This window comes from Bos indicus, chromosome 10, assembly GCF_029378745.1.
Source record: "Bos indicus isolate NIAB-ARS_2022 breed Sahiwal x Tharparkar chromosome 10, NIAB-ARS_B.indTharparkar_mat_pri_1.0, whole genome shotgun sequence".
Lineage (NCBI taxonomy): Eukaryota > Metazoa > Chordata > Mammalia > Artiodactyla > Bovidae > Bos > Bos indicus.
Window position 1 is genome coordinate 85,833,799 of NC_091769.1, and position 18,691 is coordinate 85,852,489.

The window sequence follows — 18,691 nt, forward strand, 5'->3', positions numbered from 1 at the left end:
ATCTGGCATTTACTCTCTTCCCCTTGGCTGATATTGTCCAACGTAAATTTTTCTGCATTGATTTATTCTAAAGAATTTCCTTTCTCCGCTTTTACAATACCTGCAGGAATTGGTGAAGATTTACATTCCGTCTTCAGAATACATCATCACAGATTTGTTCCCAATTGGATTTTTTTGTTAGAACTGACTGAAGCCTATTCACTTAATTTGAGAACTGACATCTTTATACTTTTTCTTCTTTTCATTCAGAACCATGGTAAACATCTCCATTATTTCAAGACTAATTTTATTCCACTCGGATATGATTCGCTACGGTTCGGTAGTTTCCTTCACACAGATTGTACATATTTCTTTTTAGTGTTAGTCCTACCTGCTTCACAGGTGTTTTTTTTTAATTGTTGTTGTTGCGATCGTTGCTATTGTGAATGGAACCTATTTTTTTTTTTTCTCCATTCAAAAATGAACCCGCAAAGCGATAGGATCTCTACCACCGTTTTCAGCGATGAGACTCTATGGTTCTACGGGAACCTTCTACTCGCCCCGACATTATCCTAACCGGAAGAAAGATGGCAACCGAGAGTCGCTGAGGACTGGGCCGCTCTATCTCGCCTTTGTTCTCCGATCTGTGGCCACTGCGCAGGCGTAGTCGCGCTCGTACGGTCCCCCAACCTTCCCGGTCGCGGGCCCAGCTCGGTAGCGCCGGCGCACTGGCGCGCTCCGTTTACACGCTCCGGGGCCTGTAGGCGCCGCGAGTTCCGGCTGTCGCCGCCGCCGCCGCCGCAGCTCCTGGAGGGTCGGTTGCGACGAGTAACGGCGCCGGGACGAGCGCCGCACCCTTCTTCTCCCGATATGTACCCGAATTGGGGCCGCTATGGCGGGAGCAGCCACTACCCGCCGCCGCCGCCGGTCCCGCCGCCGCCTCCGGTGGCGCTTCCTGAGGCCTCGCCGGGGCCCGGGTACTCGAGCTCGACGACTCCCGCCGCCCCCTCCTCCTCCGGCTTCATGAGCTTCCGCGAGCAGCACTTGGCTCAGCTCCAGCAGTTGCAGCAGATGCATCAGAAGCAGATGCAGTGCGTGCTGCAGCCCCATCACCTCCCGCCGCCCCCGCTGCCGCCCCCACCGGGGATGCCGGGGGGCGGCTACGGGGACTGGCAGCCGCCGCCGCCGCCGATGCCCCCGCCGCCAGGGCCGGCCCTCAGCTATCAGAAGCAGCAGCAGTACAAACATCAGATGCTCCACCACCAACGAGACGGGCCTCCTGGTTTGGTTCCCATGGAGCTGGATTCCCCCCCGGAGTCGCCCCCGGTGCCGCCCGGGTCCTACCTGCCTCCGTCTCAGTCCTACCTGCCCCCGCCTCAGCCGCCGCCCTCGTACTACCCTCCGGCCTCATCTCAGCCCTACCTGCCCCCCGCCCAGCCGTCCCCTTCCCAGTCCCCACCGTCCCAGTCCTACCTGGCGCCCACCCCGTCCTACTCCTCCTCTTCATCCTCCTCGCAGTCCTATATGAGCCATTCGCAGTCCTATCTGCCCTCTTCTCAGGCATCTCCTTCCCGCCCTTCCCAAGGCCATTCTAAACCCCAGCTGCTGGCTCCGCCACCGCCGTCCGCCCCTCCTGGGAATAAGACAACTGTCCAGCAAGAACCTTTGGAGAGTGGGGCCAAGAACAAGAGCGCTGAACAGCAGCAAGCTGCCCCTGAGCCAGACCCTTCTACGATGACTCCACAGGTAAGAAAGCTCCTGCCCAGAGCTGAGTCTCTTACCGAGAGGGCCCTAAATGAGCTGGCCCTGGAGGCTATACCTAGTGCTTGGCCTGATTCCCTCCCCCTCCCCCAACAATAACGAGCAAATTTACACTCCAAAGGATTTCACAAAAGTCAGGGATCTGACACACCAGCTTTATAATCCGCTAAACGTGGATTATTAGAAGAACAGTGTTTGAGGATGTTTCTAGACACCAGAGTAGTTGGGTGGATCAAGAGTTAGTTCCCAGATACATTCTTTGATTTCCTTTAACCAGCCTTTTAGGTTTTGTTGCTGTTGCAAAGGGCCTTTCTTCCCCCTCCCCCCGCACCACCACCCCCTGCACCACCACCGCCCCCCACCCCCGCCCCCGCGCCCACAGTTGTAACTTAAAATTGTATTTGAGAGGCAGCGTAAAAAAAAAAAAAGAAGCTTCTCAAAGGGCTGACACTTGAAATGAATATAAATCTTATGACCAGTTAGCTCCTTTAAAAGAAAGTTAAGGGCCACTAATAGCTGTCAATTTGCTGAGTTAATCTCAGCAAATGAAGGATGGAAATCTTGTTCTAATCAGGAACGTCCTGTTTATAGATATATATATGCCATACCTAGGGAAGTCTACATATATGACCTTTTTGGGAGTCTGTTGGTCATTTTCAGGAATTGACCCCATACAGCCCTTTTCTCACATCACTTAAAGGTAGTTTTAAGACATGACCAATTTGCTGCATTGCATTATTGTTACCATTTACTCCAGAGTAACAGCCTTGGAATTTGGCCAAGCTGTAAAAAAAAAAAAAAAAAAAAAGTTCATGCCATCTCTCCATTCATGAGAGAGCCCTTCTCAACTTCTGTTTGAAGTGATGCTTCCATGTCAAAGATTGATAGAGTAGCAGTAATAAATGAATTCATTTCTTAGGAAAGAAGATGAAGGAGAAGAAATCATTTGTTTTGATTTCTTAAAATAGACACTTTTAGCAATTCCTAATCTACCTAGCTTCTCTAATGAAAAGAGAATCTTTTAATTTACAAGCTCAGATTTGCATATAAAAGATTTCCAAAAGATGGGTTTGAGGATGGTTTGGGTTTACAGTGGTTTGGCATTAGAAATTAAGAAAAGCATGAGGAGAAAACAGCTGAGATGCTGGGGTAAAACAGTAGAGTGAGAGATTCTGTTAGCTTACACCAAATTAGTACCAACAGGGCAGCCTGGTGGGCTGCCGTCTATGGGGTCACACAGAGTCGGACACGACTGAATCAACTTAGCAGCAGCAGCAGCATGTTATTTGCTCAGATTCCTCTATTATAGACAGAATTTCTCCCCGTTTACCACCCCTCTCTGAAATTGCTAGGTTTTTTTCTTGTTATTGTTGTTGCCAAACATTCTCAGAGTTAGTCCAAGCCAAAATATGACATTTATATTCTCATCTCTACTAGACTTTTTCTGGCCTTTTAGAGAAACCAATGAATTGGGGGTTTTTTTGGTAGTGGTGGGGGCAAATCAAGCCAGTCCTTAATATAAACATGAACTCTGCTTTTCTGCTTTTGTACCCTTGTCTATGGTGAACATCTTCAGTGCTTTGACTATTCAGTGCCTCAAATTCTTTGATGACAGCCAGAAAGAAAGTGGTGGAAGATGAGATTTGAGAGGTGTGAATGGGTCAGAACAAGAAGGCCGGTGCTAAGCCTCTTAAGGTGTTTTTTTTTTTTTTTTCCTTCTTAAACCTCTGTCTAGAATTTGTCCCAACTTCCTCAACCCTCTGATATCAGGCTGTCCATGAAGCCATGCCTCAGCTTACCCATGTGGTTTGGTTCTGTTCTGTTCAGATTATAAGTCCCTTGCAGAAAGAGACTGTTTCACCATTTTTTTTTTTAATTTTTATTTTTGATTGAAGTATAATTGCTTTATAATGTTGTGTTGGTTTCTGCCATACAGTAATGTGAATCAGCCATACGGATACATATGTCCCCTCCCTCCTGAAATTCCCTCCCACCCAGCACCCCAACCCACCCCTCTAGGTTGTTACAGAACACTGGGTTGAGCTTCCTGTGTAATACGGTAACTCACCACTAGCTATCTGTTTTACATATGATAATGTAAGTGCTACTCTTTCAATTCGTCCCACCCTCTCCTTCCCCCTCTGTGTCCAAAAGTCTCTTCTCTATGTTCACCTTTTTATCCCCTGTAGCACCTAGGACAGTGCCTTGCAAACTGGCGGCTTTCCACAAAGATGTGTTGAATAAGATAAAAGAGTTGTCGTGTTCTAGACTTAGGATACTTTGGTTTATTAGATACTACACATTTTCTTCATGACAGTGCCAATCCGTGACAATTAACCCTTCTTAGTTGATTCATATTTTGTTTTTGGAGTATGTCATTAAAATTTTTTTTATGGTGAAAGATTTTAAATATGCACAAAAGTAGAGAAAATAGTATGATCCTCCCCCCCATTACCCATCACTCAGATTCAACAAGTATCAAGATTTTGCCATGTATGCTTTACCTAGGCCTTTATTGTAGTTCTTGCTGAAATATTTTCACATGACCCTTAGATCTCACGTCATTTCATTCCTGGACTCTTAATTAATTGATGTCTTTTTTTTTTAAAGACTTTCTTCTAAGGTAAACATACATTATAACACCTGACAAAATTAACAGGTTTCTATGTATCATCTAATACTTGACCTATTTACATTTCCCCTATTGTCTCATCGTACTAATCAAAATAATTCCTTGTTGTTTTCCGTGTTAAAATTCCCAGCTGGACTCAATAGTGTTTTGAGGGCTTGTTGAGATCGGGCTTCAGCTGAGGCAATTTTGGGCAGGGTAATTTTGTTGCAGCGCTGTACTGTGTGTTGCGGGATGTTTAGCAGCCTCTCCCTGCTAGATGCCTTAACAGCACCTGGTTGTGAAAACCAAAAATAGTTCTAGACCTTGCCAAATGTCCTGGGGCAAAATCACTCTCCCTTAAGAACACCTGATTTAGGTCAGTCTCTATGATTCTCTTTCTGCTCCTGCCATTGATCTTGATGAAAAATCTGTGTTGGTTGTCCTAGAGAACGTCCCACGTTGTGAATTTGCCTGTTGCCTGATGGTGGTGTTTGGTTTGTTCCTCTCTCCCATGTGTTTCATAAACTAGACGTTAACCATGAAACCCTCTTAGGTTTAAGTTCACCTTTTGGCAAGGGGACTTTGTAACCTAGGGAGCGCGGTGTACCTCTTTGGCATCCCATCAGGAGGCACTGAGTACCCGATTATCCCGTAGTGGTGCCAAGATTGCTCAGGGGGTGACAGTCCGATTCCTCCCCTATAAAGCTTCCCATAAATACCATATCTAATGTTTCATTTAGTGGTTCATCGATTGATGGTCTTTGAGTAAATCATTTCTTAGTTAGAGGTCACAATGTGGTGATTTTTTTTCTGCCATTTCTTCTACATTTACCATCAGGCATGTCATAAAGAAAAACTTTATCACTCATAAACTAGGGCTATTTGATTGGAAATGCAGTTAGCATATAAAGGATAAATGCTTGATAGTCTTCCATTTAATTTCTAGTTTTCATCGTAAAGTGTTGTTGATTTAATGGAATATGATTTTTGAAGAATTAACTTTTCTCTGAGTTTAAAGGACTGGCTAACTAAAATGCATACTGGTCTTTTATTTTTTCATGAATTGTAATTTATTTTTTTATGCTCAAAACTTAAGTAAAGTTGTTGACTTTGATTAGTGTTTTTAGTCATTATTTAATATTCAAATATTTGTTAACAACTGTGTACCAGGAACTGCGCTTAGTACTGGAGCGATGAGATGGTGATCAAAATAGGCAAGGTACCTGCTCTCATTGGATTTGTTCCAATGGGAGGAAAAGACATTTAAAAAGTAATTAAGAGAAGTGTAAAGCGCTGAGGAAAAATAATATAGAAAATATCACTAGACTATGCCATAGGAATAGGAAAAGGTGAGCTTTTTTAAGTTCACCATTATAGTCACAGTACCTTGCTCAGGATCTAACACATAGTAGATGAATAATAAATATTTTTCAAATGATTGAATATAGCCGGGAGCGCTAACCTCATTGAAGTGATCTCCCTTTGCAAGTAGTATTTAAATGAAATCTGAAGAAGGGGTAGGAAATGACCAGATAGGAGTTCAAAGAATAAAGTTCAGTAAGGTTGACTGAAGGTTAAGGTGAGACTTCATCTTAAGGGTAGTAGGAAGCCATTGAAGGGTTTTATATAGGCCGTTGTGCCAGATTGGCCTGTTGAATGTTCATTCTGCTTTGGGGAGAGTGGAGTCGAGAAAAGCAAGAGTGATCTAGAGAGTGATCCAGGCAGGAGTTAACAGTGGCTTGGACTTGGATGGTGATGGAGAAGATGAAAAGAAGTGGAAAGACTGGAGAAATATTTAGGTGCTAGAATCCAATTGGAGATTGAGTAGTAGTGGAGAGGGTGGCATCGGGGATGCTTCCTGGGTTTCTGAGATAGGAAACTGGGTGGATGGTGGTTCTATATACTAACAGCCTACAGGAGAGGGAACAGCAGGTCTGGGGATGAAAGGAAAATGATGAGTTTAAGTTTTAGATTTACTGAGTTTAAGATCCTTGAGATAAAAGATTCCAAATGGAGATGTCCAGTTGGAAGTAAGGTATGGGTTTGGATTCTAGAAGCCAGATCTGAGAGATATGATGGACTTGTGAGTCATCAGCATAAAAATGATATTTGAAGGCACAGAAATGGATGAGGTCTCCTGAGGAGTGTGTATAGAGTAAGAATTAAGTTTAAAGGACATTGAGCCTAGCCCTGCAGAACCACAGTATCTAAGGGAATGACTAGGAAGAGAGGCCAAATAAGTAGATGGAAAATCAGGACAGCGAAGTGCCACAGAAGTGCGAGGAAGACTGTTTCTAGGAGAGAGTGGTCAGCTGTGTCACTGCTGAGAGGTCAAGCAAGATGAAGACCGTGTGTTATCTTTTGCATTTACTGACATGTAGATTATTGTTAACCTTGGCAGGAGCAGTTTCATAGTGACTGAAGCCATATTGCATTGATTTGAGGAATGATGGAAGGTGAGGAAATGGGGATGGTGAGTATAGACAACTCTTTCAAGAAGTTTGACTGAAGGAGAGAGAGAATGTAGGCAGGGGCTGGAGGAAGAGGAAAATAAAGGAGTTTTTGGTTTTTTCCCTAAAATGGGATGAAGATTATCTGGTGACCTTAATTCCTGGAATGGACTGTGAACTTTAAAAATACTGAAAATAAATATTTTAAGTAAATTTTTTAAGTGGAAATCCATTTCATCATTTTATCGTCTCCTTTCCCTAAACCACTTGCTTTAGGAGTTGGCATTGAATATTTAGTGTTACAGGCATTTATCCTAATCAACCTGGATAGGAAAGGCAACCTTTCAGAATTAATCTTTAAAGCATCACATACATATACACATATATTCGTTCATTCATTCTCTGTCTCTCTGTTCCTCCTTCTTTATATTTCCCTACTTGGAGAATCACTCAGTACCTAGTTCCTTACTGTACTGGTAGCAAGTAGTCAGTAAGTATTTGCTGGATTAATTAGCATCTTTTTGGTAATGGTATTTGTGGTGAATACATCCTTACTTTTTAACTCCATTCAGTCTCTTTTTCAATGTGACATGTACTGTGTTTGTCCTCTACAAATGACCTAACATCCTATATGAAATGGAATTGTCTGATACAATGAGATACTTAGAAGAACTGGCTACTATTTCAGCTTCTATCAAGTCCAGGCACGTTTTTATTCATTTCTAAAATAGAGATAAAGCAGCCTTCTCTGAGATCACTGAGGACATTTCTGAATGATTTCATCATCATTCATTTGTAGAGCTTTAAAGATGTGCCAGAACCTCATCCTAGGATTGAATTAGAACTGGGTTCTGTTTATTGGGTTCATATTAAATGGAAATAGACCTGCAGTGCATGCTGTCCGTAAACCAACAAGTACTTGAGCTCCTAACAAGGTTCTTAACCTTAGACTAGGTCTAAGACAAAGATAGAAAGCATGAAAATAAGGTTGGTGCAGACTGATAAAGAATCTAGATCTGAAGAATCTTCTTATCTATAGCCACTGGCTTCTAGTTTTATGAAAGATGGTTTGCATCTTTGTATCTTTTGATAATACTTTCAAAACAACTTTGAAAAGGGAAACTTTTAACTTCTACTTGAAAGAGTTTATCAGTTTTTTAAAGCTAAAAGGCAAGCCTGTTTTTCAGTATTTTCATAGAATAATGGAAGAGAGTTGAACATGTTTTAATACCATGTTATTGTTGACTGCCATGGCAGTGTTTTGTTTTTGTTTTTTTTGATGTTGGATAGTAAAAGTAATTACATTCCAGGAGCTGATGATTATGTGTATGATAATGAAAAAGAAAAAAATCTAGTTGTGACCCAGACTTCAAGATGGAGTTAGTGAGATGGCATTTAGTCTTCCTAATGGATTGCAGCAAATTTCAGGTCATAGAAATTAGTAGCCTAGAAGAGAAGTCTTTAGCTGATCAGCAGTCACTTACTGACGTTCTACTGTGTGCTCCAGCAGTGTGCTTAAGCACCAGGTAGGATATGAGAAAAGCATGAGACGTATCTCTCTGAAGAAAATTACACTCTGTGAATGAAAAAACAGATAACAAAACAGTGTGTTTAGTGAGAAAAGAATATAAGGTATGTTTGCATGTGGAAAATTAGAGAGGATATACAATAAAATAGTAACAATATAGGACATTCTGGTTATCCAAAGATAATGAATCCCAGTGAATTCAAGTAAAATGAATCTGTTTAACACAGAACCAAAAGTTTATTGTAAAAAGGGAAAAAAAGCCTTGATTTGGGACACAGTCTTGAAAAATAAAGCTCAAAAATTGTAAAGAATAGCCGAGTCTTAGAGTTTATAAAGAACAAAGTTTAGATCAGATTTCTGTACTATAATTTTTGTGACAAAATTGTATGACAACACTATACTGTCATCATTTATTTTGTTTTTGGCTATGTTGAAAAAATATTTTAGGGATTCATGCATTTTTCCAGGGACTGTTTTTCAGCCTTGGATATTCATGTCATCCTCTTTTGCAGTTCATGTTATAAGAATTCTTTTTGGTTGTTAACTGGTAATGCTTCTGCTCCATCCTCCCCTGTCGTTAATGAGTTCTGAAGTTCTCCAATATCACTTTCATAAAATCCTGCATCTTTATAATTATAATAGAAATATATGCTGTTGTTAATTATAGAAGTATATAGGGCAGTTCATTAGTGAATATTTTAGTGTTACGACGGCTTTTTTTCCCCCTTATACAACCTTGTAACCATGGGGACTTATATAACACTGGGAAAATGAAGATCCTATAGTTATTTCTGAGTGGTGAGTTTTTAAAGTTGATTTTAATTATTGTTTGTTTACTTATTTGTAGTTGAGTCTCTTTATATGAGGTATTTTATGTTTTATTAAGTTTTCAATAATACTGAATTAGTGAAATCCGAACCTTTGCTCCTAGTTGGGAAATATGGGGTTAGGTGTCTGTGGGCCTTTGGTCACATTGGTTGATTGTATCAACCAGTCAATACATAACTTTGTTTCATATGTGTTTCTGTTTAGACACCTTGTTTAATGGATACTCATGAACATTGAACTCAACAGCCAACAGCACTATAATACATGCCTGAAGGAAGCTTATCCAATGCAAATATATTTTCTCCATAAGGCACATCACAGTCTTCTTGCACTTAGGACAGTAGATAACAGTTCAGCACTGTGCTTGTTGGGGTTAGGTGTCTGTGGGCCTTTGGTCACTTTGGTTGATTGCATCAACCAGTCAGTACATAACTTTGTTTCATATGTGTTTCTGTTTAGACACCTTGTTTAATGTATACTGTTGATTCATGAACATTGAATCAACTATTCAATAAGGGGTGTGCTTTTTAAACAGAAAAATCCTCAACAAAAAGTACAGGAATATGAAAAATGTGGCTTTAAAGAGACCTTGAAAAGAACACTCATTTATAGTATAAGAGCTAAACAAAAAGGCCAAGCATGGCCATTTTCTGCTTCAGCTGGGAACATGCAGTTCAGGTAACTCAAATTTTTTGCCCATCTCTGAGTGTCCACAAGTGACTGTGAAAGTTCCCTGAGTGTTGATTTTGGAGTTAGAGATAAATTTTAGCAAATAGGCAAATTCACAAATACAGAATCCATGAATAATGAAGATAGACTGTATCTTCTAATTTTTTTCCACATTAAACTTATTATTGTAGTTTTTAGAAAGTGGAAGCACAAAATAAGCATACAGAAAATTAAATTACAGTAATATTTGGAAGACAGAGTGAAACTTTAAAAATATATAGAAAGCATTCTGAAACAGTGTATTTTCATTTATGCATATATCCCTTGGTATGGCAAGATTAATGATAACAGGGCTTCCCTGGTCGCTCAGTGGTAAAGAATCTGGCTGCCAGTGGCGGGGACACAACTTCAATCCCTGGTCTAGGTAGATCCCATATGTCATGGAACAGCTAAGCCCGTGTGCCACAGCTGTTGAGACAGTGCTCTAGAGCCCAGGAGCTGTAATTACTGAGCCTGTGTGCTTCAACTACAGGGCCTGTGCTCCACAACCAGAGAAGTCATCACAGAGAGAGGCCCATGCACTGCAACTAGAGAAAAGCCTGCTTAGCAACACAGACCCAGCATAGCCAAAAATAAATAAATAAAATGAAAAGATTAATGATACAGCAGGGGTTTAAAAGAGGGAAGGACAATGCAAAAGAGAAGACCAAGAAAGGAGGTAGGACTATTTGGTTATATTCATTAATCATGAGACCACTATGGATAAAACTGAACAAACTAAAAGGCAAGTTAAAAACAAGTAGCTGTGAATACTAGAAGGATTTACTCTGGTCGTTTTTGAGAAAGACTGCTTTCACCTCCAAAAGCATGTTTGTTTGTTTGTTTGTTTTTTAATGACAGAGAAGTATATTGAATTAATATGTATGAGTTAACTTCAGTTCAGTCGCTCAGTCGTGTCTGACTCTCTGTGACCCCCTGAACCACAGCACGCCAGGCCTCCCTGTCTATCACCAACTCCTGGAGTTTACCCACACTCACGTCCATTGAGTCGGTGATGCCATCTAACCATCTCATCCTCTGTCGTCCCCTTCTGGTTTAACTTAATTATATACATGTGGCGGGGGGGGAATGGAAAGATCTTGTTTATTTGCCATTTTCAGTTCAGCTTTGCCTTTTATTATGTATAAGTACGTGAACACAGACACAGATGTAGCTCTCTGTCAAAGCCAAATTGCAGATATGTAAGATTGTCAACTAAAATTCTTAAAAAAAAAATGGTTTCTGTTCTAGGAACAGCAGCAGTATTGGTATCGACAGCACCTGCTTAGTTTGCAGCAGAGGACAAAAGTGCATTTGCCGGGACACAAAAAGGGTCCTGTTGTAGCAAAGGATGCAGCTGAGCCAGTGAAAGAAGAAGTTACTGTACCTGCCACCAGCCAAGTACCAGAACCCTCTGCATCTGAGGAGCCTCCATTACCACCCACTAATGAAGACGCAGCACCTCCTCTCCCACCTGAGGAGCCCCAGGTAACCATGAAATTAATTACTTGGTATTTTTAAGTTATTCAGCTTTTTTTCTGATTCATATATATAAATGTGTATGTATATATATACCTTTGTTTTAAATGGATATATTTTTTTCATTTTTAAGTGCATGTAAAATTTCTTTTGTGGAATAATCAGATGTACGCCTCAAGGGATTTAGAAAAGAACATTTTTTTCATGGTTTAAGTGAAATTGAAGAATTAGACACTCTTCTGAATTGAGTATCTCTAAGCACTAAAGGGATGCCAGGGTGGATGTTTTCATGTTGATGGCACAGGGCAATAATTTAAGAGATTCAGCTTTATTGTCAAACTGCCTGTGCTGTAGTCCAGGCACTGCTACTTACTGGTGGTGACTCTGAGCAAGTTAGTTCACCATTCTATACTTCAATATCCTCATCTAAAAAATGGGCATATTTAAATTGTAGCTTTCTTATAGAGCCATTGAAGCATTAAATGTGATAATCCTTGAAGCTTAACCTACTGGCTGGCACATGGAAAGTCCTCAGATTGGTCCAAAGGTCATTGTTCTCCCAAGAGCCTTATGTAGAAACATTAATGAAACATAATGATTACACTGTAGTCAGCTGGTGAAAAGTGACTTAACGGTGAAAAAGAGGTTTCTCATATAGTGGAAAGGACACTAACTGTGGATTACTTTCTGCTGGGGAAATGGTTATCCTATTGAGGAACAGTGAGGTGATTATTACAGCAAAGACTGTGGGATTTGTAAATTCCTTTGTGTTAGTATTCATGATCACAGGGTAAGACACTAAGATTTTAACAGAACTAAGTATTTTATCTGAAGATAGAATAGCTTTTCTCAGCCAGAGTTGCAGGGATTCTGGACTTTATGATACCATACTGCTGCTGCTGCTAAATTGCTTCAGTCGTGTCCGACTCTGTGCGACCCCATAGACTGCAGCCCACCAGGCCCCCCCATCCCTGGGATTCTCCAGGCAAGAACACCAGAGTGGGTTGCCATTTCCTTCTCTAGTGCATGAAAGTGAAAAGTGAAAGTGAAGTCGCTCAGTCGTGTCTGACTCTTCAAGACCCCATGGACTGCAGCCTACCAGGCTCCTCCGTCCATGGGATTTTCCAGGCAAGAGTACTGGAGTGGGTTGCCATTGCCTTCTCCTGATACCATACTATTATAGCATAATACTTTATTACATATTCATGTTTCTTGTTTATGACTTAGAATAAAGCTGTTTATGGTTAGAATAAAGCATACCCCCTCTTTCACCTTCAGTCTGAGGACCCGGAAGAAGATGCCAGGTTGAAGCAGTTGCAGGCTGCAGCCGCACACTGGCAGCAGCATCAGCAGCATCGAGTTGGCTTCCAGTACCAGGGAATAATGCAGAAGCACACTCAGCTCCAGCAGATCCTGCAGCAGTACCAGCAGGTTATACAACATCCGCCGCACATCCAGGTGAGAGCTTCCCTCACGGACATGTGGAAAGTTGTCCCAGATGCTTAAGGGATTTGTTTCTCATGAAAGAGATTTAAGTGTGATGAAGGAAAAGTATCAGATGTTCCCCCTGGAGTGCCCAAGTAGTTATTTGTCACATTTGTCACCTGTGGATTTTAAAAGATAACACACTACTGTCTGTGAAATAGGTAAACACTAAGGACTTAGTGCAGAGCACGGGAAATTATATTCACTAGCTCATAGTAACCTATAATGGAAAAGATTTTGAAAAAGAGAGAGTGTGTGTGTGTGTGTGTGTGTGTGTGTGCGTGTGTGTATACCGTGCACCTGATACACAATATCGTTAATTAACTATATTTCAGTTTAAAAAAATACAGGGAATTCCCTGGCGGTCCAGTGGTTAGGACTCTGAGCTTTCACTGCTGAGAGTGTAGATTCAATTCTGGTCAGGTAACTAGGTCCTGCAAGCTGTGCAGACTGCCCCCCCCCAAAAAAAAAAAAAAAAGAGAAAAGAACCAGAACGTCCTATGTTGCTTCAAGTTAACCTGTGTTTTGCCTAAAAAGTATGACAAGCAAAAATCTACTGACAAGATCAAAGCAACCACCCCAGAAAGCCTGTGCAAATACACCACAAAAGATGAAGTGACTTAGATCCTTGTATGTCTTGTATCTTTGAGGTGTAAACTTACGTCTATAACAGATCATTTTCAGTAATAATATTAAAATGATCCATATATAATATTAAAAACTGCTGAGATATGTGTTTGCTTTAGTGATTAGTTGGGTTTTTTTAAGCATATCCTTTTATTTATTTTTTTAATTGATTTATTTTTGGCTGTGCCTGGTCTTTGTTGCTGCATAGGTTTTCTCTAGTTGCAGAGGATGGGGGCTACTCTAGCTGCAATGCATGGGCTTCTCATTGCGGTGGCTTCTCTTGTTGCCGAGCACAGGCTTTAGGCGCATGGGTTTCAGTAGCTGTGGCACATGGGCTTTGTTGTGGGCATGTGGGATCTTCCCCAACCAGGGATCAAGCTCGGGTCCCCTGCATTGGCAGGCAGATTTCTTACCCACTGCGCCACAAAGGATGTCCAGTTGATATTTTTTTTTTTGACTCTGTGATAACTTACATAATTAAGTTAAAAGGAGAAAGGCGAATGATCATTGTTGAAGGGATTTAACAAGCATATCCTTAGCCTTCCTTAGTCTTGTGGTCCGAGTTCCTAAGGCTTTAAACACCCTTGACTCCTTGATATTTCAGCTTAAAATTACTTCCCTTCTGTGAATGTCTTAACAGTCATTTGCATCCCTCTGTTTGTAGACCATGTCCGTAGACGTGCAGCTGCGGCACTACGAGATGCAGCAGCAGCAGTTCCAACACCTCTACCAAGAATGGGAGCGGGAGTTTCAGCTGTGGGAGGAGCAGCTCCACTCCTACCCTCACAAAGATCAGCTCCAGGAGTATGAGAAGCAGTGGAAGACGTGGCAGGGACACATGAAAGCCACTCAGACCTATCTCCAGGACAAAGTCAGCGCACTTCAGAACGTGAAGAACCAGTACATGGGGAACATGTCCATGCCGCCCCCGTTTGTCCCCTATTCTCAGATGCCTCCGCCCCCGCCAACAATGCCCCCGCCGGTATTGCCACCGTCGCTGCCGCCGCCAGTGATGCCCCCAGCCCTGCCGTCAGTCCCACCACCTGGCATGCCCCCACCTGTGATGCCACCGTCTCTGCCGAGCTCTGTGCCCCCGCCAGTGATGCCTCCGTCTCTCTCTTCCACGGGGCCGCCGCCCGTCCTCCCCCCACCGTCCCTGTCCTCAGCAGGGCCGCCGCCGGTGCTTCCACCACCTTCTCTGGCTTCGACCGCACCGCCCCCTGTCATGCCCCTCGCCCCACTCTCTTCGGCCACACCTCCTCCAGGCATCCCTCCCCCCGGAGTTCCCCAGGGGATGCCTCCTCCCTTGACAGCGGCCCCAGTTCCACCCGCCTCCAGCTCCCAGAACTCACAAGTTCCCGAGAAACCTCGACCAGCGCTGCTGCCCACCCCTGTGTCTTTTGGTTCAGCCCCACCCTCGGTTTACCACCCTCCACTGCAGTCAGCCCTTGGCCCATCAGACCAAGTGAATTCCAAAGCTCCTCTGAGCAAGTCTGCTCTGCCATACAGTTCGTTCTCATCTGAGCAAGGACTTGGGGAGTCCTCAGCTGCTCCATCTCAGCCACTCGCCACAGTCAAGGATATGCCAGGGAGGTCAGGTGGACTGCTTCCAGATCCTCCTAGAAGCAGTTACTTGGAAGGTCCAAGAGGCCCAAGGTAGGTCTGCCTTTTTATTTGGGGAGGGGGTGGGAAGGAGTGGGGGGTGGATGGTGGCTGTTTTGCTGCTGTAGGTTGAGTAGGCGTTTACATTCTTTTTATACTTTTATATATATTCTTGATTTACAATGCATAATGTTAGTATTATTCACTCATTAGACATGGCGTAATGAAATCTAGAAATGGCAACATACCCCCTTTCCTTGATGTCACTGCTTTTATCCTACATGTAGAGATTTTATTCCAGGATGAATGTAGTGGTTTTAAAATAATGCTTACCAATTCCTTAGTGACTTTGACTTTCAGCTTCAAAATCATTGTTTATTTATTGATCTTTTTTACTCTTTGTTGATTTGACAAATAACTGGATTGGTAACTTCTTTTTGTGAGATGATATGCTAGCTGTTAGAGATAAAAATGAATAAGTATCTAGTGAAATAGGCAGTGAAATTTAAGGGTAAACAGGACTTTTATCCATTTGTTCAGCAAATATTTATTAAGTTTCTGCTCTGTGCTTCTAGCAGTGAATATAACATAACAGATAAAATCCCTGCCCCCATGGAACTTTTATCCTTTATATTTTCCTCTCTTTAGGAGATATTTTTCTCTTGTCTGAACCACATTTTTATTTAGAAAAGCACAAAAAATATTTACCAATAGATTCTAAATTTTTTCTTTTACCTTTTAAGAGGGCTTAAATTTATTTTTCCAAATTTGTAGAAATATTTTTCCCTAAAGTTGGCCTAAATGATAATTTTCTTATAGAAAAACATTTTCAGTCAGAATTTTTTCCAGTTGGAAATTGTACTGGAAATATATACTCCTTACACAAAATGTAGACAGAATAGGAAAGTATTGAAAAAAGTAAATGTCACCTAATTCTACCATCTGGAGATAATTTTTAAAACATATGTTATAAAAAATTGAGTCGTACTAAGTAATATTTCGTAACTTGATTTTTCACTTATCAGTATTGATTAGTTTTCCCATCTCTGTTGATGGATCTACATTACCTAAATTAAATATTTGAAAACAAAATATGTCTTTTATTTATTCCGCAAGTTTATATTCAGAAAACAAAACTCCATACAAAAATGAAAGCTAGTTAGAGGCAATTGACATGAATTCCTCTGAGTACCAGAACTCTTCTCAGAAGCGTTACATATATTATCCCATGGAGTCTTCTTGATAGATTGTGAACTTGACAGGTTTATCCCTACATTTACGCTTTATAAACTAGGGGTGGAGAGGATTGGGTATCTTGCTCAGGATCATAAAGTGGGGGAGGTGAACCTGCATGCAACAGTAGGGGCTGAGATTAGAGGGTCCCAAGAGCAAGAGCGCTAGTTAAGCACTGTGTTTAATGCTGTGACTCAATGATGTTCATCCTGTCAGTGATTAGAAGTGCATTTGTAGTCTTGGCTTATTTGGCACGTGTTTCATCTTGATTTGAATTCCTGTTTAACTCCTGGATTGAGAGCATTACCTTTTAGATCTGGTAACTGACGTGCTGTGTGACATTCTTGTAACCTATGTTGTTCCTATACAGCATAGGTTTCCTGCTCCCTTTCTTTCTGGCATAATAATGTTTTCTCTCTTCTGCCTACCAAAATCTTGATTTTGTAAATTTAGGACCTATTTTAAGTTTTTTCTTGCCTTAAGGTACAGTTAATAATTTCAGCGCTAGGAGTATCTTAGCAATTAAACAGTGCAGTTTTCCCTCTTTAGCAACTCACCTTGGTGTTGCGTTTTAGTTTGTCATCCTGGGTCTTGCACATGTTACCTAATTTGTTCTTCTCCATCATCTTATGAAGTAAATGGGTAAAGGGAGCTGAGATTCGGAGAGGTTACAGATAAATTGCCCTGGATGTCATAGCAAATAAATGGTTGAGGTGGGGTTAGAATCCAAGGCTTTCTGATCCACTCTTAAGTCCTTTGCTCTTCCTGTGACAAGCAGTTGATGATGTTCAGCGTTGCCACTGCAGTAAGCAGCACTGCCCTATACAGTTTTCTAGAAACTTTATTTGTTACATTGAGTATCAATATGTTGCCTTGACTTCTACACGTTGATTCTAGATCTGCCTGTGTGGTGCAGTACATAATGAATTATCCCGTTCTTCAGTGTGTACCTACCATTGTTTAAAGACCATCCTCTTGTCTCCGTCCACCGGCCTTAACCATTCTGCCCTGCCATCACATAAGCTGAAGTTCTGTTCTTTTCACACTAACATGGGTTCTAGCCTTCTCCTGCTATAATGTTCATGGTGCCTAGCTTTCTCCTGCTTTATTGTTGATGGTCCTTTGAAGAGCTTTTGGTTTGTCAGTCTGCTTCAGAATGAACACTTAGATGGAGCAGACCATAGGACTGTTACTAACTTTGACACAAAGAATGTACTTTTATAGCTGAACATACTGCTTTTTATGGGGGGGGTGGGTGGCTTCAGTCAACATGGTGTTGACTCGTGTTGAGCGTAACGTCAGTTTGGCCTCCTAGGTCTTTTTCATCTTACTGTTATTCTTACTATTTCATCTTTCTGTTATTAAACATCTTACTGTTTCATCTTACTGTTCTCTCTCACCCTGAACTTGTACAGTTTTTGGTCTTTTTACTTTTCTTTTTCTAAGACTTTATATTTTATCTAGTTAGGTTTGGGCCTGCATTCCAGTCTGCTGAAATCTTGGTGAATGGAGGTTACATTGCTTTTAGGTATGAGATACCCTTTCCCAGCTTTTTTCCACCTGCAGCTTTGATAAGAATGGCATTTTTTGTCCCTGAATTAGATGCTGCTCGCATTTTTTACCTTAATCCTGCTAACAGTTTTATGAAAAATCTGGATTTAGACTGCTTTCAAAAAACTGAAGGTTTACAAGAACTCAAGTAACATAACTGCATTATATGTAAATAGCATACCACATTGTTGAGATTCTGAGGCAACTTTTTGAAACTGTATATGTGTGTATGTATCATTGAATTCACCAAGTCTTGTAGAAGACTACCCCTGCTCTAGTAAATTGTCATGTTAGTGGATGTTGGTTTCCAAGAGTCTTTTAGTTTCAGTAATAAAGCTTTTTTATTGAAGAGTAACATACAGAGATATACACAATCATAAGTGTATACCTTAGTAAATTTTCATGAATAGCTAGGCCTATGTTGCTGCTGCTGCTGCTAAGTTGCTTCAGTCGTGTCCGACTCTGTGCGACCCCATAGATGGCAGCCCACCAGGCTCCCCCGTCCCTGGGATTCTCCAGGCAAGAACACTGGAGCAGGTTGCCATTTCCTTCTCCAATGCATGAAAGTGAAAAGTGAAAGTGAAGTCGCTCAGTCGTGTCCGGCTCTGTGCGACCCCATAGACGGCAGCCCACTAGGCTCCTCCATCCATGGGATTTTCCAGGCAAGAGTATTGGAGTAGGGTGCCATTGCCTTCTCCGAGGCCCATGTTATCACTACTCAAATCAAGAAATAGAAATTAATAGTGTCTGATGCAGTCTCAAAAACGACAGAATGATCTCTGTTTGTTTCCAAGGCAAATCATTCAATATCACAGTAATCCAAGTCTATGCCTCAACCAGTAATGCTGA

General features: G+C 41.6%; 1 protein-coding gene across 2 annotated transcripts in view; it reads left to right on the forward strand.

Moving 5' to 3' along the window:
* The first annotated feature begins 650 nt into the window (after positions 1–650).
* YLPM1 (YLP motif containing 1) overlaps positions 651–18,691 on the forward strand; it is a 64,401-nt gene continuing 46,360 nt past the window's right edge. The window contains exons 1-4 of one of the 2 annotated variants that reach the window (XR_011569005.1): positions 651–1,725; positions 11,117–11,353; positions 12,623–12,802; positions 14,121–15,112. Coding sequence is in view for 1 of the 2 variants with exons in the window: in XM_070797874.1 (XP_070653975.1) it covers positions 850–1,725; positions 11,117–11,353; positions 12,623–12,802; positions 14,121–15,112 (2,285 nt within the window). In the remaining variant the exon portion in view is untranslated. The remainder of the gene's footprint in view (positions 1,726–11,116; positions 11,354–12,622; positions 12,803–14,120; positions 15,113–18,691) is intronic. The other variant, XM_070797874.1, reaches the window with a different exon arrangement.